General features: G+C 45.6%; 2 protein-coding genes and 1 long non-coding RNA gene across 8 annotated transcripts in view; 2 read left to right on the top strand and 1 right to left on the bottom strand.

Annotated features, from left to right (window-relative positions):
- The window catches only part of COL17A1 (collagen type XVII alpha 1 chain), a 65037-nt gene extending 61294 nt beyond the window's left edge, over window positions 1-3743 (top strand). The window contains exons 56-57 of the mRNA XM_084632964.1: window positions 131-202; window positions 1244-3743. Coding sequence (XP_084489090.1) covers window positions 131-202; window positions 1244-1293 — 122 coding nt within the window. The 3' untranslated portion in view covers window positions 1294-3743. The remainder of the gene's footprint in view (window positions 1-130; window positions 203-1243) is intronic.
- A 1479-nt stretch (window positions 3744-5222) lies between these two features.
- Window positions 5223-13201, top strand: LOC311523192. 4 transcript variants are annotated; one of them, XR_014712287.1, is made up of 4 exons: window positions 7428-8122; window positions 9323-9444; window positions 11982-12068; window positions 12894-13201. It is a non-coding gene; the product is annotated as an uncharacterized lncRNA (long non-coding RNA). The 4 variants fall into 4 exon arrangements; XR_014712286.1 differs by lacking the exons at window positions 7428-8122; window positions 9323-9444 and adding an exon at window positions 5223-5525; XR_014712288.1 differs by lacking the exons at window positions 7428-8122; window positions 9323-9444 and adding an exon at window positions 9478-10565.
- Window positions 13202-17754: 4553 nt separating this feature from the next.
- The window catches only part of SLK (STE20 like kinase), a 64788-nt gene continuing 61212 nt past the window's right edge, over window positions 17755-21330 (bottom strand). For 2 of the 3 annotated variants that reach the window (XM_084634685.1, XM_084634683.1), the window contains exon 19: window positions 17756-19875. In XM_084634685.1, the coding sequence (XP_084490811.1) occupies window positions 19729-19875 (147 nt within the window). In that variant the 3' untranslated portion in view covers window positions 17756-19728. Of the gene's footprint in view, window positions 19876-21330 lie in introns of all 3 variants that reach the window. The other variant, XM_084634684.1, reaches the window with a different exon arrangement.

Here is a 21330-nt window from a genome sequence, read left to right on the forward strand (position 1 = left end):
GTATCTGATCCCTAGTGTCGTTCATGTCCTTGTCCCTCTCGCCCCAGCCCACTTCTTGCTGCAAGCAACTGGGGACTGACCTGCAGAATAATCATGATGAAATGCAAACACGTTTCTCTTGTTCTTCCAGGTGAGGCTGGACCAATGGGGCCTCCAGGACCCCAAGGACCCAGGGGCCCGAAGGGGGAGAAAGGAGAGAAAGGTAGGAACATCCTCCCAGTGCAAGATGGGAGTTCTGCACTTCTTGTGGGTAGTGAGAGAGCAAAGTGTCTTCTGGTGGCTTGAGTAAGGGACAGGAGCCTGGGTCTGAATCTCAGCTCCAGCGCTGACTTTCTCTGCACCCTCGGGCGAGTCGCTTGACCTCTCTGCCTGGTGGAGAAGCTGAGAGGTGGCATCCACCCCTCCCACCTACATAAAGCCAGAGTAAACGGCTGGGGGCAAACCAGGCAGCGCAAATAAAACAAAATCCACTCTTGTCCGGTGTCGGGGAGCTGGGCAGCCCATCCCTGGGCTACAATGAGGCAGCAGACACTGGGTCCTCCCGTACATAGGGATAAGCAGCCACTAGGGGACGCACATAACCACAGCCCCAGTGGCCATAACGCTCCCTCTCGCACGCTCCAACCCTCTTCTGAGGGGCGCTATGAAGAGCTGGCACAGAGCCGTCGTTCTCAGCTTGGACGCCCCACCACGTCCTTTTGCTGCACTGAGAAGCTTCCCTGCTCCAGCCACCGATGGCTGAATTTTAGGGAGCACCTCTTTCCATCATTCCTTTATATTAACGATCCAAAGTGACTCGCACGTGAAGGAATCCTACAGACATCAAAGGCCTTTCCATTGCTGAATTCTAACCCAGGGACTGGTATGGCTCGCCACACAGTGGATGAATGTAGGATAATGGGTGTGTTCACAAAGCATAAAACTAAGGCCCAGACAGACAGGCTGCACACAGCCCTGGGAGCACAGATCCCATGGTGATGGGAAACCTACATAAATAACCACTACTTAAACCCTGCCGTAAGGGCTTAAATGTTGCACATGTCCTCTGCACTGGGGTGAATGTCACCTGGAGGGTACATTCTTACCAAAAACAAAGGGTAAATATGCATCTGAAAGTGAAAGGTAGGGGAATGCTGAGTTGTCACCAGAACCACCAATCTCCTGTAACTGATGAAAAACTCACGTTGCCTTTTCGATACACAGCATTTCACACAATCGCTCTCTGTCTCCCTCGCTCTCTTAGGTGAACAAGTATTTGTTGGCAGAAGAAAAAGAAGAAGCGTCGGGATCTAAGTTAAGCACCAGGATCAGTATTCCCTACCGCGGGATCTACAGCCGCCATTTTGGAATCCAGTAGAGAATTAGCCTGACTCTTTATTGGTTTCCTGCTAGAACACCTTCCTAGTCAGTCAACTAACCACATAGACTTGGTAGTTCAGGACGTGTCTTTATTTTTTATTTGATGTTGTTGGGCTTTGAATGACTCTAATTTGTACGTGTCCAACACAGAACTACCTGTTGGGAATATGCTCCCATTCATTCACAGTGCATTAATCCCACACACACTGTCCGCTGATGAGAATTATATTCAAGTTCCTGCATTCGTATCTTAGGTCTCGGAAGGCCTTCCTTTGTCACCAATCCAGGTGTCTTGCATTAGAGCCAGACTTAGTTAAATACAGTGAAACCGGCTTTAACCAACTCCTCAAGCCTCCTGGAAAAGAAAAATCCAGTAGCCTGGAGATTAAGGAGGCAAGCAATTTTTCTGAAATCAGAATCTGAGCCAAGGTTGTGAACTGAAGCTTGGACAAAAGTGATTGGAGACTTTGGTGATCACAGAAGTAGGTTGTCTCAAGACACTGGGGTGATGTCCTTCATACAGGTTTCGTTGTACTTCCCACCAGTCGCTGTCGAATGGCTATGGAGAGTCTCTTCGTTCCATAGCCATGTTGGGTGGTCTGATCAGCAAGCACAGTTAATGAAAGCAGCAATGTAAGGAACTAGGCAATGTAAGGAACTAGGATCAGGGTTTCTTGGAGGGGAAGCAGGGTGGGTGAAAGCAATCGTGGAATTCTCTGTATCCATTGACAATCAAAAACTGGCAAGGATATATGCTGTCAAAAACTGGACAGGTAATTCACCAGCAATGGAAGTGTAAACAGAACTCAGACACTAGAGCACCCAGTGAGAGAAATACCTGACCCCTGTCTACGTTACAGCATCTCACCTGCACAGCGGCAATGGTGGGACATTACCATTTGACTATTACCAAGGTAGATGCACCCCTTATAAATTTCAAAATCATTTTATTAGCATCACCCATAAATGCATTTGGAGTTGGTTGATAAGTGCATGTATTTATGCACCAGAAATGGCTACCATATCCTGTCCTGTTATAGGCCAATGGCACAAAGGGAGGTCATACGACACTACCCATATTGACATACATACACACACACAGGGTGGGTGCCCATCCACTATGCAGGTCACTTTGCCAAATACGCTTTTAATTTCACTTGGTAACTGCTTTGCCACGATGTGAAGGGTGAGTTCGAACTTAAGCACTTTTGTTAAAACATAATTTGTTGATTTTTAAAAAAAATTATTTTTATATGGTTCTTTTTTTACGTTGGGGGGAAATTGCATTTTTAATGTAAACCTCCCAATTAAAGTGTGTTTTTAACCCTATGTTCTCCTGAGCAAGCTTACAATTGGATATCAGCGCTAGACTCAGTGTCACACTGGGTAGACACATCTAACAACGTCAGGGTAAATTGTCGCAAATAAAGCACAACACAACATGTGTCAGGAAGCTAGCTCTGGGCACGGCTGAAGAACCAGGCCTGTTTTCTGCACTTCCCATTTCATCAGGGCGAATTATCAGTGTGAGCTTTCTTTGTGACAAGCAGTCACTGTCCTAATTGATCATACAGTGAAGAGTCAACTTAAACAGCCAACTGGCTTCTGACTGAGCATGATTTCCATTAGTGTTAGCAGGGAATTACACACATGGCTCAGTGGGTGAATGGCCCCTTTGTCTCGGACATCATCTTCATTTCTTCAGCAATCCAATTATTTCAAAATCTTCAGTTTATCACATCATTGCAGGACTAATTTGGCGGGGAAAGAGTCAGCAAAACTGGCCATGTGATGGCTTAACTAGAAGGGCTTTATGAACTACAGAGATTAAAGAGCCAGTCATTTTAAGGCTGAATTGTATGCAGTTTTCCATTTAATACACAGTCTCACTTCACCATTTTCAGTGTGAGACACTTCAATAGCACCCCCCACTATCTGGTAGGACATTCTCACGTCCAGAATTACCCTGTGGTAATCCCAAGGATAGATGCTAGCAAAAACTGATTTTCTTCCATTTAAAGGTGTTAGACTGGAACTGGGAGCTTATCTGCTAGACAGATTTGGTATGTGAGCTTCATAGACCAAATCATATATCTTACTGAAAACAACCTTATTTCATTCAAAGCTTAAACACCAGCCATCAGTTTCATTCATTAACTCTAGTGAAAGTTTCAAAACAGATTTTAGCTGGTCCATTTATTTCCTGTATCATTTTGTTCTGAGGGTTTGGAACAAGGGCTGTGTTGAACAGGCCGGCTTTCTGAACACACACAAGCTTGCAATGTTTTTAAATAAATAAAGTCTACTATTGGGTTGTACACACGATGCCTGTACTTGATAAGCTGAGCCCTTCTCTTTGTAATAAAATGCCCTTAAAAATGTCATTTGGTGTCATGTTTAACTACTGCAACAGTGTTTCAGTCTGTAAATGTTTTTACTGTCATACTTGGAAAAACCTACCAAGCTTCTCTTGACAGGGGTGCTGATAAGCGCCATTGAACCAAACTGTAAACCCTGTATATCATGGAAACCACTTCAAGGTGGGGTGGGGGGAGGTTGCATCCCTACTTCCAGCACCTATGCCTCTTGGTGTGAGAGAAAGTTTTGTAGCTTCCAAAATGGTTGAACCAGTGAAATGCTGCAGCCTTAACCGTATACACAGAGAGTTTGTGGACCTGTAACACTGAATTGCCTCACTCTCAAACAGCTATGGGTTATCCTTTAACTACAATGCTCTGGAGAGTGTTTGGCTAAGGGCCAGGAGAAAGCAGCTTAGCCAAGATGGAAAGGCTGTTCAGGTGGCTACAGCACTTGGCCTGGCCATTCTTGACTCAGGTGCAGCCTCCCTGTGTGAACTGGGTCAAGCCACTTCCCCTACCCTGTGCCTCAGGTCTCCTCCCCCTGTATAACAGGGCTAGTGATCGCAGTCATGGCACAATACCATGTTAGCCACTGCCAGGCTCCCGGACTTAGCCCAGGGGTTTCATTTGTTCTGCCCATGTCCTGGAAGTAGTGTTGCCAGGTGTCCTGTTTTCCATTGACTGCCGGGTTGAAAAGAGAGCCTGGCGGTGCCGGTCAGCACCATCGATCAGGCGGTGAAAAGTCCGGTTGGAGGTGCTGCAGGGCTAAAGCAGGCTAGTCCCTATCTGTCCTGGCTCCGCAGCGAGCAGGTCCGGCTCCTTGTCAGGGGGGCCACGGGGCTCTATGTGCTGACCCCCCCATCAAGCACCGGAACCGCGGCCAATAGGAGCTGGGGGGGGGGGTGCCTGCAGGCAAGAGCAGCACGCAGAACCTCATGGACACCCCCACCTAGGAGCCGGACCTGCTGCTGGCTGCTTCCGGGGTGCAGTGCGGAGCCAGGACAGACAGGGAGCCTGCCTTAGTCCTGCTGCACCGCTGACCTGGAGCCACCCGACGTAAACTCAAGCCCCAACACCCTGCCCCAGCCCTGAGCCCCCCCGAAAACCCAGCACCCCCTCCTGCACCCCAAACTCCTCATCCTCAGCCCCACTCCAGAGCCTGCACCCCAGAGCCCATACCCCCAACCTCCTGCCTCAACCTGCAGGCCCTTCCCACACTCCGAATCCCTTGGCCCCAGCCTGCAGCCACCTCTTGCACCCCAAACCCCTCATCCCCCAGCCCTGAGCCCGCACCCTCAAACAGAGCCCTCACCCCCTGCCCCAGGTCAGAGCCCCCTCCCACACCCTGAACTCCTCATTTCTGGCCGCACCCCAGAGCCTGCACCCCCAGTTAGAGCCCCAAGCCCCTGCCCCAGCCCAGAGGGTGGGGGAGAGTGAGCCCCCAAGGGCAGGGCTACGGTGGTCAGTTTTGTGCGATTAGAAAGTTGGCAACCTTACCTGGAGCCGGGTACTAGCTGTGACTAACACATCCCCCATGGCGTTTGGGGCGGGGGTTTTTTGGCCAGCACCTTGGGCATTTTCCGCCTGGTTTCCCCTCGTTGACCACTAGAGGTTGCTGCAACACGGCCCTGAGCGGGGCAGAGCCGCCGCCGTTGCTCAGGGAGTCCCCGCGGCTGGGGAGCCAGGCCGCCGCCGCCGCCCTCCAGTATCGCGCGCACCGGCGGGAGGCGCTTGGCGCAGGCCACGTCCCACCAGGGCAGCCCCTCCCTGCTCTGCAGGCCAGAGGCCGGGGGGCAGGAGAGCCGGGTGCTGGGGCCTTCTGGGGGGATGAGTGGGTTGCCTCAGTCCTGCGGGGGGGGATGTGGGGGTTGCTTGGGGACTGAGTGGGTTGCCTCAGGCCTATGGGAAGGAATGTGGGGTTTACTGGGGGGGGGGAATGTGGGCCTGGTGGTGGGATAAGGGGCTAGAGGGGAATGCTGGGCCATGCTGGAGTGGGGGGGGGGCTGTTGCTGAGGGGGCTGCACTTTGGCCATGGAATGGGGTCAAAACTTGGAGAAACTCCCTCAGGAAGCTTGAGACAGCCCAGGGGCTGCACGAGGGGAAGCGGGGTGTCCAAGTAGGGAGGAAGAGGGGGGTGGGTGCTCCTGGTTTGTGTTTCTTTTCAGGTTGAATTTTACGGCGAGACGTGCAGTCAGTCAGGCCCTTGGGGGAGGCATGTGTTCAACTTCTGTGGCGTTTAGACATCAGGATCAGTCCCCAAAACCCTAATTATTTTAAATCTCATGATTTTTAAGCAATTCACATGATTTTGAGGGATTTGTCATATGATTTTTAATGAGGTGGTTTGCAATAATTGTGTGCGCGCGTGTGTGTAGGTGTAGGAACCGCCCTTGACACTTTTTGGATGCCTCAGGACATTGTCTGCAGAGCTTCTCATCTGCAGATCACTGGTATTAATCGAGCCCAGCTCAGTAGGAGTTTGCATGTAATGGAAGTTTGGTGGGCCCTCTATGACATGAGTTTGATGGGTCTCTCTGCTCCAGCTTTCACAACACAAAGTGCAAAGCCTGCTGGTTAGTAATTGTCAGACTCACCAGCAAGCCCAAGAACCACATGGACCAGGGCGATTGCCTGAAGCTGGAGGGCCTGTTGCTGTGGATTAATTCCCAGGCTAAAGCATGCTGAAAGGGCAGGGTGTGGGCATCTTGCTCTGCTTCTGTAGTGGAGCTCAACAGGGGCCTTCGTTTACCAGCACCGGGGTGGGGCTGTCTTTTACCATCAGTAAATCCACACTACTGTTTAAAGCTAAAGTTTGTTTCTATACAAATTATTTGTAAATATGCAAACTAGCTCATGAAATAATTTGCATAACACACCACAAAGGGAGCTGCGCAAAATTTGTGCTGGGGGCACGGCTGTTGCTGTATAAAATCCAAACAGATAAGGGAGCTATCGCCCTCTGTCATGGAACTGTGACCAATCTGCAGGCAGGGTAACTTATAAAATGTCACCTAATTGTTTTGAAAACTTTCCCTGCATCTAACTCATTCACACAGCACTGGCACTTGATGCAATCTTTGTTTTTGTTCATGCAGAAGTATGTCTCGGCCAACACTGTGTTTGATGGTATTTACAGAAGAATTATTGCAATATTCTACAGGTAGCCATGGAATCAAATTACTTTAAAAAAAAACCTGTGATGAAAACCACCGTCTAACTACTGCAAATTCACTTCCATTCATTGTTTATTCATAGATTCTTGGCCAATTTGTTCAGCTGGTGGTGATGTCCCCACATCCTTCACATAAGGCAAAAATAACTTGCTTTGCGGTTACATAAAACATTCAACAAAAATTGTGATGAGACAATATTATGTTTCATGGGCTCCTTGATATATGCGGTGCCCTTTGTGCCTTTTATTTATCATAGACAAGCACAGTTTGCTTAACTTTCTTGGCAGACATAGTGAAATAAATGTTTGTATCAATTCAAGTTCCTGATTTTTCAACTCAGTCTCCACTTTCTGGTAGTATTAAAAATAGATGGAAGTCCAGATTTTTTTTAATAATATTTTCTCTGGAAATATTTTCTATCAGTCCAAACTGATGTCATCCTCCAAAATTCTGCTCATCTGTCAGGTAGACTGACCAATAATCAAGGCTTTTTGCACATACGCATGCTATTCTTTCATAGGGGCACAAGGACAATACTTTGCCTACGTCCCCAGGAAAAGAAAGCAGCAGAAAGAGGCCCTTCACTTGTCTTGGGAGATCTGCAAAGTGACAAGGGGCTGGGTCCCAGTGTTAGAAATCAGACACACAAAAGATCTCGGGACAGCCAGGCCACCCCTCTAATGTTTCATACAATTTGATATTCTCCACTTTTTGAGCAGTTTAATTTTAATTAAGTATGATGACAGTGTTTCCATCACTGCCCTGGGTAGATTATGAACTCTCATTGGTGGATATGGTTTACAAAACCTACATCTGCAGAAACCAAAAAACCCACAACTCCACCAAAATAGCCAGTTGGTTTGATAATCAGCTAAGAGAGAAGCTTTAATTAGGACTTGACAAATATAGATGAGAGTACTGTGACTATGATAGCATAGGCAATTTATGTGTGCTATGCTATATCCTTCTGCTTCAAACACAGTGGGGTCTTAGGTAGCATTATGTAGGTGCCTATAGGTGAGAGCCTTTTCAGTGGGTCCTTATTGTGATTACTCAAAGAAGGCTTTCCACTTCATCTCCTTGGATCCAAGAAATGCTATTATGCATAAATATGCAATTGTTCTAGAAATTGACAATAGATCACCAAAAACGTTCTCCACAGGCAGGGAGCAGGGATGCCAGAAGACGAGAAGAATTAAGTGTTGGCGAAAATGGAAGAATTGGGCTTTGGTGAGCACACTGGCATTAACTCTCTTGAGCTTAAAGTCTGAGTGTAATTGGCCAAATCCTCTGCAGGAATGAATATATTGACTGCAATAGAGTTACACCTGTAGAGAATTTGGCTCAGCCTAGCCTCTTGACTGTTGGATTTTAACCTAGTTACTGTGCAGAAGAGTTAGGGTGATCCAGTGAGTATCACCTACTTTGTTCTCTTACTTGTCAGTGGCTGAAACCTAGACCTTTAATACAACTGTAGAAAAATGAAGACCTCACTGCAGAAATTCTAGGAATGAGGTTACAGAACATAGTTTGGGCCTTACCGGTGGATGGTTACTTGATTTAACCTTTCTTTGCAAAGTGTTTGCTGGGTGCCTATTTCCTAAAAAACTATCATGACTCTGGTTCTGAGCTTGTAGTCCATTTCCCACTTGACAAGGCAGGGAGAATAAGTTTCCATTTTCTTTTTGTATGGATCCGTGCCATATATTAGCAGTTATCACTACCATCACTAACTCTGGCAGAGCTGTAAGGTCTGAAAATGAAACCCTTTGTGTCCAGAAAAAGACAAATAGGATTCTAGTGGGCCCTATTTCTCTGGTTGTTTTTCATAAGACTTTAGGGAATAAGTGGGGAGAGGCATCCAGAGCATGTCTATGGACTCTCTGGCCTTGTTCTCAAAGCTGTTGCAAAATTCTGATGTTTAAAAATAGGGCAAAGAGGGAATGTGTCTGGACTTATCAAGTTTTGGAAGTTTCTTACTGCCATTCCCCTTCTCCCGTCAGAGTCTCTGGCTGACTGAGGGCAGTGCTCAGTGTACGTCAGATGGGAATTGCTCAATGTGCCAGATGTCGGTCTGCCCGTAAATGCATTTTTAGAGACTGTCCAGCGTAGGGTGAATTTCAGGGTCACCTTGAGCGTGTTATAACTGCTGTTTTTCTTCAGGAGTTTGGGCCTACACTACGACACCCTCTCTAGCAGGAAGATTTTTCCCCTAGCAGCATCTGTAGGGTCGGCCTGGGTGCCCCCTGGAGTTGCACCATCATGGCACCCAATATAGAGCCCTGCTAGCCCGCCACTCCCTCAGTTCCTTCTTGCCAGCTACTCCGGCAGAGGGGTAGGTGGGAGGGTAATGGAATGGACATGAACACCACATCTTGAAGAACAACAGTTACGAGAAGGTGAGTAACCATTTTTTCTTCTTCATGTCAGTTCCAAATCAGGTGACTCACAAGCCGAAGTTCAGGAGGCGGGGTTGGAGTCGTCCCGTTTGGAGCACGGCTCGTCTGAAGGCTGCATCATCTCTGGCCTGCTGTGTAACCACAGAGTGTGCGGTAAAAGTGTGGTTGGAGAACCACATCACTGCTCTGCAGATTTCCTGAGTAGGGATCTGTGCCAGAAACACTGTTGTTGAAATCTGCATCCTGGTGGAGTATGCAGTGATTGGAACCCCTGCCAGGTTGTAGCATTCGCAGATGCAGGATGTGATCCATGACGAAACGCGTTGTGACAACATGGGTAGGCCTTTCATTCTGTCCGCCACTGCCACGAATAGCTGGACCGATTTTCTGAATGGTTTCGTTCTCTCGATGTAGAAAGCTAGCACCCTGAGGACATCTAGTGAGTGAAGTCTCTGCTCCCGGCCCCTAGAATGCGGCTTAGGGTAGAACACCAAGAGAAAGATGTCCTGGTTAATGCGAAACTGTAATACAACCTTCGGGAGGAAAGCAGGAGGAGGCCTGAGCTGCACCTTGTCCTTATAGAACATGGTGTAAGGGGGCCCTCTTCACCCGGGTGAAAGGCTGAGATGGCAGCTAAGTGCATCCTTATTGATGACAATGAAAACCCCTGCTGCTTCAGATGGAGGAGGTAGTCCAGAGTAAGTGGCACTGAGGCTAGTGTCGGGGACGAATGGTGCTGTGCTGACCAGATTGAAAATCTCTTCCACTTAGCAAGGTATGTGGCTCTGGTACAGGGTTTTCTGCTGCCAAGAAGGACCTGTCTAACCTGATCTGAACAGGAAAGTTCCATTGGGTTCCACCATGGAGCTTCCACACCATGAGGTGAAGCAACACAAGGTTTGGATGTTGAAGATGACCGTGATCTTGTGTCAGAAGGTCCAGGAAGAGCGGCAGGGTGATTGGGGCTTCCACGGACATGTCTAGGAGAAATGTGCGTCAGGAAAGAGTTAAAATTCAGCTAACAGCTAAGACAAAAACTGCAGAACAAGCAGGAATGTTTCAATAAGCATTCAGTAGCAAGGACATGGACAACTGTAAACAATTGATAAGCTTATATGGTCAATGCCTGCCCAGTAACTCAGCTCTTAGAACAATGCTAACCCTCCCTTCACAGCCCACCAGATATCTGTAAGCACTCATCCCTACCCCCCACCCCACCTCTTTCCCCCGCAAGGTAGCCACAGATGCTTGATGCAATAGGATGCCCTCTATACGTATGTACTGTTCTTAGTTATATCTTTGTTTAGGGTTCTCTCTTGACTTGTAACGTCTGTCTCTGTATGTTCAGATAAATGCAAATGAACTGATAAGAGAATGTATAGAACTGGCCACTATGGCCCCATATCTTTGCAGCTGCTTGTCAGTCTTCCCTGTATGGTAAATAAACCCCCTTCAGTGTTGTCTGTGCTTGCCTGATTCTTGGGAAAAAGATTCTTTTTCCTAACAGTTTTGGCGCAGCGAACAGGGTGTGATCGGGAATCCTCAGAGAGTTTCTCACAACCAGGGATAGAGGTGAGTACCTTTTTACTTACCACCTCTAGCGCACACCTTGGTTTGGGACTTCCCGAGGCACCCCTCCACGCCTCTTTTTAAAATGAACCACACATAGGATGCACAGGCAAGAGGACTGAACGGGACTGTGTTTGTGGCCAAGTACTGAGCACCAGAGTGTGTGTTGCAGTAAACTGAGTACAAGGGTGTGCTCAGTCAGTCTGCTCTGAAGCGCCGCTTAAGTGGGTTTCAGGAAGCTGGGATACAATGTCTTATGAATTGCCCCAGAATGCGTCAACGATACCCTCCACAGCGGGAGGACTCGTTGGCGTGCCCCAGTTATTGATAGTGCACCAGTTTATCTCCCATTCCTGATCCCAGGGAAAATGTCTGCTTAGTTTGTCCGTGGTGGTATTCAGGGCCCCGGGAAGATAGGCGGCTGATATCTGGATGATGTTTGTGAGGCACCAGTTCCAGAGCTTCATGGCTTCTGTGCAAAGCGAATGAGATCAAGCCCCTCCCTGCCTGTTGACATAGAACATGCATCCAATGTTGTCTGTCATTATCCGAACATGTTGGTTCTGAATAAATGGGAGGAAGTGATGGCAGGCATTGCGTATGGCTCGCAGTTCTAGGACATTTATGCGCAGGGAGGCTTCGGTGGAAGACCATAGCCCCTGGGCTGTGTGGTGGGACATGTGTGATCCCCATCTTGTGAGGGATGCATTGGTAGTCATTATGAGTGATGGGGAGTTCTGGAGAAAAGGGACTCCTAAGAAGAGGTTGAAGGGAACTGTCCACCATCGGAGGGAGTCTTTGACTCTGAAGGGTATGGATAGAGGCTTGTTTAGAGCGTGTATGTTTGATCTGCAAACCGTGGCCAACCAAGCTTGGAAGCACCTCATTTATAGGTGTGCATTTTTGACCACGAAAGTACACAAGGCCATGTGGCCTAATAGTTGCAGGCAGTCTCGTGCAGTGACCTGGGGACTGTTGCGAAGTTTTGTAACCAGGAGTTTTATGGTGTTGAAACGATTGAGCAGGAGAGACGCTATTCCCAGTCGGGAATCAAGGTGCGCTCCTATGAACTCCAGTTTTTGGGTAGAAGATAAAGTGGATTTGTTTTTGTTTATTTGCAGGCCCAGGGAAAGGAAGCAAGCGATGCTAAGCTGCGTGGATCAAAGAACTTCGTTGAGCATTTAGGCTTTGAGGAGACAATCATCAAAGTAAGGAAATATTATAACCCCCGGTTTCCTGAGGTGGGCAGTATCCACGGCTAGGAATTTGGAGAAAACTCGGGGGGCAGTAGATAGGCCGAAGGGCAACACTCTGTATTGAAAATGTGTCGAACCGAGGGTAAAATAAAGAAAACGTCTGTGGGCTGGGTGAATAGTCACATGAAAATAAGCGTCCTGTAGGTCGAGGGCTGAAAACCAATCGCTCTGCTCCAGCGCTGGGATTGTGGTGGTGACGGTAACCATTTTGAACTTTTGCTTTTTGATAAATTTGTTTAGCCGCCTGAGGTCGAGGATCGGTCTCCATCCCCCAGTTTTCTTTTCTGTTAAGAAGTAATGGGAGTAAAAACCTTTCCTTCTGTGTTGTTCGGGCACGATTTCCATTGCCCCCAATTGAAGGAGATGATGTACTTCTTGGAGGAGCAGTTGCTCATGAGAGGGGTCCCTGAAGAGGGATGGGGAGCGGAAAGGGATAGAATAGCCAACTGTTATGACCTCTAAAGCCCACTTGTCGGTGGTAATATTGCACCATTGATGGGAGAATGGGCGTAGGTGGTGACCAAAAATAGAGGCAGGCAGTGTAAGCGCTGAAGGGGGAATATTGTTTTCTATACCCTTGACCAAGGCTTCAAATTTGCTTATTGGTTGGAGGGGGTTGAGACGCTGCTGAGTAGTTGGGATGGCAGCATTGGTATCTGGATCTCTGGCATTGCTGTTGTTGCTGTTTCTCGTGAGATCTATGGAATTGCTGGGTATATGTGGGGTAGCACGGCCACTGGTAAGGCTGGTATCTATATTGTCAAATTCTGGTCATAGGGGTTTGAATTCCTAGAGACCGGAGAGTTGCCCTGGAGTCCTTCATGGAGTTGAGTATGTCATTGGTGGTGGAGGCGAATAGTTTGGCACCGTTGAAGGGGAGATCCTCAGTGGTACTCCGGACCTCCCATGGAAAGGAAGAGGACGAGAGCCAGGACCCTCGGCGCATCACAACTGCTGTGGCAGTGGACCGTGCCACAGTATTGGCTACATCAAGGGCAGCTTGAAGAGCAGTGCGGGAGATGGTTTGTCCCTCAGAAACTATGGCTGTAAATTGTTGTTTCTTATCTTCTGGAATGTGATCAATAAAGTCCATGAATTTATTATAATTTTTGAGGTTTTACTTTGCTAGAATGGCTGAATAATTAGCAATGCAAAACTGCAAAGTGGAAGAAGTGCATACCTTATGTCCAAGCAGATCTAGTCGCTTACTGTCCTTGTCGGAAGGGGTGCAGTGGGGAAATTGGTGTTTGTTCTTGTGGTTAACTGCGTCTACCACCAGTGAGTTTGGCGCTTGGTGAGTAAAAAGGAATTCTGAGCCCTTGGAAGGAATAAAGTACTTTCGGTCCGCTTTCTTACAGATAGGCAGGCTTGCAGCTGGAGTTTGCCAAATGGCCTTGGCAGGTTCTAAAAGGGCTGCGTTGATAGGTAATGCAATTCTAGAAGAAGAAGAGGGCTGCAGGATGTCAGTTAGCTTATGCTGCTGTTCAGGAATTTCCTCCAGATTAATTCATAGGTCATTGGCAGCTCTTTTAAACAGGTCTTGAAATTTCAAGAAGTTGTCCGAAGACGAGGAAGCAATCATAGACTATCAGAGTTGGCAGGGACCTCAGGAGGTCATCTAGTCCAACCCCCTGCTCAAAGCAGGACCAATCACCAATTTTTGCCCCCATCCCTAAATGGCCCCCTCAAGGATTGAACTCACAACCCTGGGTTTAGCAGGCCAGTGCTCAAACCACTGAGCTATCCCTCTCCACAGTGCTTCATCAAGCAGAACAACTGGTTCTACCAGGTTAGAAGCAGGCCGTGCTTGCTCTTGCGGTTGTGACAGGACTGTCTGGAGTCAGTGGCAGGGCCGTCGGCTGGTGGTACCGAGCAGGTCTCATGCCTGGCTGCATTGGTACAACGAGTGTGGACCTGAGTATAAGGAGCCCATGGAGCCCAATATTGCCACTGCGGTGGGAAGGGCATGGGTGGTGCCATCCAGGGGTTCATGCACCATGGGGCAGGACCCTCGGAGTAGGACGAGGCAGCTTTTCTATGACCTCTCCTGTGGACGGGAGATCTGAAATTTCAGACTTAAATAGCTAAAATAATTAAATTTACCATTTTAAAAATCCTATGACCGTGAAATTGACCAAAATGGACCGTGAATTTGGTAGGGCCCTATAGATAATGGCCAAAATGGCCACTTACCGCTTTTGTGCTGCTACGACTCTCGCTTGTACCAAACACATCCACGCAGGGCAGGTCATATATAAGTAAGGCTCCTTGTTTGTCACAGCAGTCACGGATTCCATGACTTTCTGTGACTTCAGCAGCAACTGGTGTGTCTGGCAGCTCAGGCAGCCCCTAGGCCCGTCACACTGGCTGCTGCTGTTGCTGGGGCAGTCTTGTCCCTCCTCCTCCGCAGCAGAAGTTTGGAGAAGGGGCTCAGGACCGGGGGTTGCGGTACGGGGTGGTGCTTACCTAGGGCGGGCTCCCCGGAAGGGCTCCAGGAACTCCCCTCCCTCAGCTCCTAGCTCCATGTGCTGCCTCTGCCGGCAGGCACTGCCCCCGCAGCTCCCATTGGCTATGGTTCCCAGCCAATGGGAGCTGCAGAACCTGGGCTTGGGCGGAGGCAGCACGTGGAACTCAGGAGCCAATTAGGGAGCCTGTCCCAGCCCTGCTAACCCTCCCCCGAGCACCCACAGTGCTCCCCTGCCAGGCTGGCTCCCCCGCCCCGAGCACCTGGGACACCCCGAGCACCCGGGGTGCCCCCACCCCCTGTGATCTGTCCGTGATTTTTACTAAAAATACCCATGACCATTATTCGTGATGTACCATCAAGAAAAGCCTGAAGTACAGTTCAAAATTTTCAAACTTGGGTTCCTAAAATTAGGCACCCAAAAAAAATTATCTGGTTCTCAGAGGTAATAAGCACCCGCAAAATCACTGGGAACTGGGGTTTCTCAGCACATCTGGAAATCAGGCCATCCAGTCAGGTATCTAGATACAGATTTAAAAGCCTTTGCTTTAGATATCAAAGTTTGAAAATGTGGGCCTTTCTGTGTTGAAGCTGTCAAAATCTTGGTTTTTCCCCCCACAACTTCTGAGGGAGAACTAGCTGAAACCATCAATATGACTTGCCACCATAAACATAAGTTCCTGGTGGAAGTACTTTCAGGCACTTTCCTTGTTAAGGGATAAATGTTAAGTAAAAGAGTAGGATTTTTTGACAAATCTCTGTAGTACTGGGATGGAATCCTTTGAGCCTCTAGAGACATTTCTTATTTGCCAGGGATATTGAGATTTGGGAGACAAGATATCAAACTCTTCCTGTATAATTTGGGGGTGGCATTATTTTAAAAACGCTTGGCTGAAGAAAACTGATATAAGAACAGTACATACATGAGGAAAAGATACTTCATGCTTCCTTGAACCATAGGAAAAAGGGATTTTTAGTGAAACACTTGACTAAACAGACAATTCCTCCTCAAGCATAAAGGCCTGATGCATAATTTGAAATGATAATCAGCTTTCAAAGATTGCTGTGGAAAATCACTTTGAGTGGCCCCAACCATCACTCATTTCCAGACTGTGGAAATCAAAGTAATACAGCCTCACCTGAATTTAATTTCTGCTTATTCTGAGTTTTCTACAAGAAAATCTTTAAAACCAAATTAGGACATCCCTGGCCCCACATGACAAAGCAGTTGTGCTCAATCTTTTTGTAATAACCTCAGTTATGTGATGTTTTAACACAATAGAACGAAATTTCCTGGCAAGGCCACTGCGCAAGAAAAGCATCTCTCCTTGGCAAAGATAGATTTCCTAAGGCATATCCATTTTATGATGTGTGTGCTTTCAGGATGACTGAGAGGGACAGCAGAAAGCTTAGAGAACAACATATTTTTTAAAATTGCTTGTGTATATGAAATTACACTCTGAGAGGAAAAGAAGAAAGTCAGGGGGTGAAATTCTGGCTCCATTGAAGTCAATGGCAAAACTGACATGGACTGCAGTGGGGCTCAGATATCACCATTTCTATGTCCTCTGTGATCTGAAGAACATTTTACTTTAAGGAGGCCGCTACGGTTCTGGGTAGGAGACCCAGGCTTTGCGTGAAGAACCTTCTACAATAAGTACAGCAGAATCCAGATTATCCAACGATCTCAGGTGTCCCTGTAGCTCACGAAAGCTTATGCTCTAATAAATTGGTTAGTCTCTAAGGTGCCACAAGTCCTCCTTTTCTTTCAACTAACAAAGGCTCTGACTCTGCAAACATTTGAACACATTAGTAACTTTATGCTGCGAGTAGTGCCGTTGAACTCATGCATGTTTACAGGGTCAAGTCTCAAGGGAGCCAAGTAAGGTGGTATTGAAGCCTGCTTTCAGGGTCCAGGAAGACAGACCTAATGGTCTGACTCTGCCAAAGGCAACAAGAGTCAGGCCTGGAGCTATACAGAGCTGAGGTGTACAAGAAGTACAGTCCTGTGATGTGCAGATCTGTGGCACTGGAATTTCAGCTGATTCTCAAGGGAAATTTCCAGTCTTTGGATTGGAGTTTTAAGATGGATTCAGAGTGGAAGTTTTCCTGTACTTGCACTTTAGCAGAGTGTCAACACCACATTCATTTCCCACAGCAATACTGAAGAGAGTACAAAAAAGTCTGAAATTTAGGGGCCCTTATGAGAAGAGGCAACATTTGACACTAATTCAGAAGCCTCAATCTCTGCTGGGGAAGGAGACACTGGTGGGACTAAGTGTACTTAAGTAAGTGAGGATCAAAAGAGGCCAACTGAAATGTTCAGTTGCAGGTCATAAATTTGTACCCCATTTTGTGCTTTGCCCTGCTGGTATTGATCATGCGGTGGAAAATAAAGGTGAGCAAGTGCAGATTGTAACCACGCTGTTTAGGGGGAAATGAGATTTTATCAGACCAAATTCAGTGAGAAAAGCAATTGTTTCATCTGGAAAATAAGTGAGATCAGGCTTCATTCTGAATTTAAATGTGTCATGAGCTAAGGCATCAAAACAATCTTGTACATCTCTTCATGTTCCATAATCTTCAAAAAGCAATTTTATAAGCCTAAGTACATAAACAATGATTTTACCCTAGATTTTATTACCAAATGGTAATTTTAAATCAGATTTCATTTATCAAGACATTTCAAACTACTGCAGCTATTTAAAGAATGCAGTATGACTGGAAATACTCTGAATCCAACCCTGCCCAAACACTGAATGAGGTTTCAGCTGCTACACTCCCTTCCTGTATCCTTTTAATGAATTCATTTGTGACCTTTCTGAAGGGATAAGGTTACAGAGGTTGGTGAGGAAGGTGGTGGAACTCAAATAAAAAGTCTTACAGATGCAGAATAATATATATAGTGTGTCATAAAATATAGTAGCAAATGATCATCTAAACCTCCAAAATATTAGAGTGAGAGGAGAAAATATATACTCTGCCTGCGAAGTTATTAAACATTTTGAATGAGCTGAACACAGTTTAGAGGGGGAAAATTTGCCTGACCCCTTCACAAAAAATAGATCACTAACAATGTATTTTGCAAAAAAACAGTTTTTCACACAGATGTCCTGTTGACTATAGTGATATAAACACTATTTAATATATTTAGTACTAGTCATTTTATAAAGGTGTAGCTTAAAAAGTAAAGGCCTTCAAAGACATTTTTCACCCTAGAATTTTGGAATAAACATATTAAAGAATTTTGCATATAGCAACATATTACATTCTAGTATGATATGGTATGTGAATTTACAACCAATACACAATACATATTTATATAATGAAATGCCAGAAATTAAGGCTAGCTATAAAGTAATTTTCAGAGTAAGTTATACTTATCAAAAATGTTACAAAATTTAAATCAAAACATGCATTTCTCATTATATTTACTGTGCTGTCAATTTAAACTGTCTGCATTAACAAGCTAAAAGTTCAGCATACAAGATTTCAACCAAGCCCAATTAAAATTCTACATTAATTTATAACCAGTTCCTTCACATGCGTCAACACTGTTCCCGTGAAATGAACATTATATGTTCACCAGTCAGATGTTTGATGCAAGCTAGCAAACAAAAATAAAGGAACTTTTACAAAGAGACTAAAAGATCACGCCTCAAATGACAGAAAGCAAACATTATTTTACAAATTTAACTTTGGCATACCAATGTACAGTTTATAATACTGTCTTGATATGACTCAAATTCTAAACCTTCAACGAGTGCGCTTTTCTTTAATACAGTTACATTCCCACCAGCTACATGATAAACATTTCAGATTTTTCTTCCCACTGCAAATCAGTCAAGTAAATAACCTACAGTACACCTCTGAAACTGAAAAATAAAAATCTTAACACGTTAATTACTATGTGGCAAAAAAACAACAACCCAAACACACGCATATTTTTAAAGTAGTTTGTCTACATATTCAACTTAAATCCTTCCACGAAATAAACTGACTAAAACAAAAATTTCAAAACATTTCTATTCAGATCAGATTTCAGCAACTAGTTTATAAATATGACCAGTCACTTCCACTTCTCTGATGGAGTTTCAAATGAACGGACTTTGGTAAGAAGAGAAGGATCCACCTACCCAGTCCAAGTATGTTAGAGAAACAATGTGCAAAGTGCACATTAGGTTCTGAAAATACATTCTACGGTTTTTATTTCAGTCTGTAGAAGTAAACACCGCTCATGTGTAAGGAAAATAACAACTTGTGCATTTTGAAATTAGCAGGTTTTCACCTTTACATATTTCAGTGCAAAATATTTTAGGGTGAGGACTTGTGACCAAAACGGCAGTAGCAGCAGGATTTTTTTTTTTAATTTTTTTTTTTTTTTACAGCAACATCAATGCGAAGAAGGTTTTTTAAGAACAATAAGAGACTACCCTATTGCAAAGAATAATATATTGAAGTGTTTCAGGCACTGGATTAATGAAACTAGCACCCCATTTCATCCTGGATTTTAATGGACAAAACATGTAATGGAGGTTTGGTTGCTTTAGTTATGATGCCAGAGGGTTTTTTAAAACCTTTTAAAGGCATATGCTGTAACTAAATATGTTGAGCATAAGACTTTTTTTCTTCAAATTCAACAGTATGGTTTGAAGAAATAGTTTCTGCCCTAGTTATGAATGACTTGCTCAATGACACAAAACTTTTAACCTCTTTACAGCACAGTTTCAGTTGTGAAATTCTGTGGTGGAGAAATCAGACAGTCAAAAAAAAAAGCAATATTATATCGTTTACATGATGATTTGTGTAACAGTTTCTTTTTTGTGGTGATTATATCTAATATTTTAAGCTTATTTTCTTAATGTCAAAATAGTAGATAACATTTTCTGAGACTGATTTATAAAAAAAATTCTTCTTGAAACATCTGAAGGACGACATCATATTACCATTACAGACCAATGTCTGTTCTTCTATTTAGTTTTCTCCCAGTCAGAAACAAAAAGGAAAAATCTTGACAATGACACTGTTGATTGTCTCCACCGAAACTTAAAAGCATAGAGGTCCTTTGATGTAGTTTGTAGATTCTACCACGGCAGAAGCTGAAGATATGAGCATTCCAAATAGGAAAATCTACAGAAGTTCCTAGAGTTACGATCCAGTGGAGTGCAGGCTAGGGATTGGATAGAATTTGGAAATCCGGCTCTGTGTTGAAGGGTTAAGGCATTCAGACTCTCCAGTCATTTTAAAGAAAACTTCCTGTTCTTGAAGTTTTCTAGCAAATTCCTCTTCCAGTGTCTAAAAACAACAGATTAACAAAGGTGTATATGGTGAAGTACAAAGAAATCCACGATACCGTGTTATTTGCCCAACCTTCATGCAACAGACCACAAAAAATCATGCACTAATATAATATTGAGCATACAGAGGCTTTATAGTCTACTACTTAGGTTGGTCTGTATCTGTAGGACAGTTTGCCCATAGCTATAGCTATGTTTAAGGGTCCCATTTATTTTTTACACACATAGAATCATAGAATATCAGGGTTGGAAGGGACCCCTGAAGGTCATCTAGTCCAACCCCCTGCTCGAAGCAGGACCAATTCCCAGTTAAATCATCCCAGCCAGGGCTTTGTCAAGCCTGACCTTAAAAACCTCTAAGGAAGGAGATTCTACCACCTCCCTAGGTAACGCATTCCAGTGTTTCACCACCCTCTTAGTGAAAAAGTTTTTCCTAATATCCAATCTAAACCTCCCCCACTGCAACTTGAGACCATTACTCCTCGTTCTGTCATCTGCTACCATTGAGAACAGTCTAGAGCCATCCTCTTTGGAACCCCCTTTCAGGTAGTTGAAAGCAGCTATCAAATCCCCCCTCATTCTTCTCTTCTGCAGGCTAAACAATCTCAGCTCCCTCAGCCTCTCCTCATAAGTCATGTGTTCCAGACCCCTAATCATTTTTGTTGCCCTTCGCTGGACTCTCTCCAATTTATCCACATCCTTCTTGTAGTGTGGGGCCCAAAACTGGACACAGTACTCCAGATGAGGCCTCACCAATGTCGAATAGAGGGGAACGATCACGTCCCTCGATCTGCTCGCTATGCCCCTACTTATACATCCCAAAATGCCATTGGCCTTCTTGGCAACAAGGGCACACTGCTGACTCATATCCAGCTTCTCGTCCATTGTCACCCCTAGGTCCTTTTCCGCAGAACTGCTGCCTAGCCATTCGGTCCCTAGTCTGTAGCGGTGCATTGGATTCTTCCATCCTAAGTGCAGGACCCTGCACTTATCCTTATTGAACCTCATCAGATTTCTTTTGGCCCAATCCTCCAATTTGTCTAGGTCCTTCTGTATCCTATCCCTCCCCTCCAGCGTATCTACCACTCCTCCCAGTTTAGTATCATCCGCAAATTTGCTGAGAGTGCAATCCACACCATCCTCCAGATCATTTATGAAGATATTGAACAAAACCGGCCCCAGGACCGACCCTTGGGGCACTCCACTTGACACCGGCTGCCAACTAGACATGGAGCCATTGATCACTACCCGTTGAGCCCGACAATCTAGCCAGCTTTCTACCCACCTTATAGTGCACACATACATACATACATACATGTGTGCACACACTCTAGGAGATGTTAAAAGGTGGATAACTTGCAAGCCTCTCCTGTCTGCCTCCCTTGTATCTATTGTGGCTTCTAGATAAGGTGATGCTCTACTGAATTTTTTGTACATTAGTTTCACTGTTTTG

Source organism: Lepidochelys olivacea (genome assembly GCF_965140295.1).
Source record: "Lepidochelys olivacea isolate rLepOli2 genome assembly, chromosome: 7".
Taxonomy (NCBI): Eukaryota; Metazoa; Chordata; order Testudines; family Cheloniidae; genus Lepidochelys; species Lepidochelys olivacea.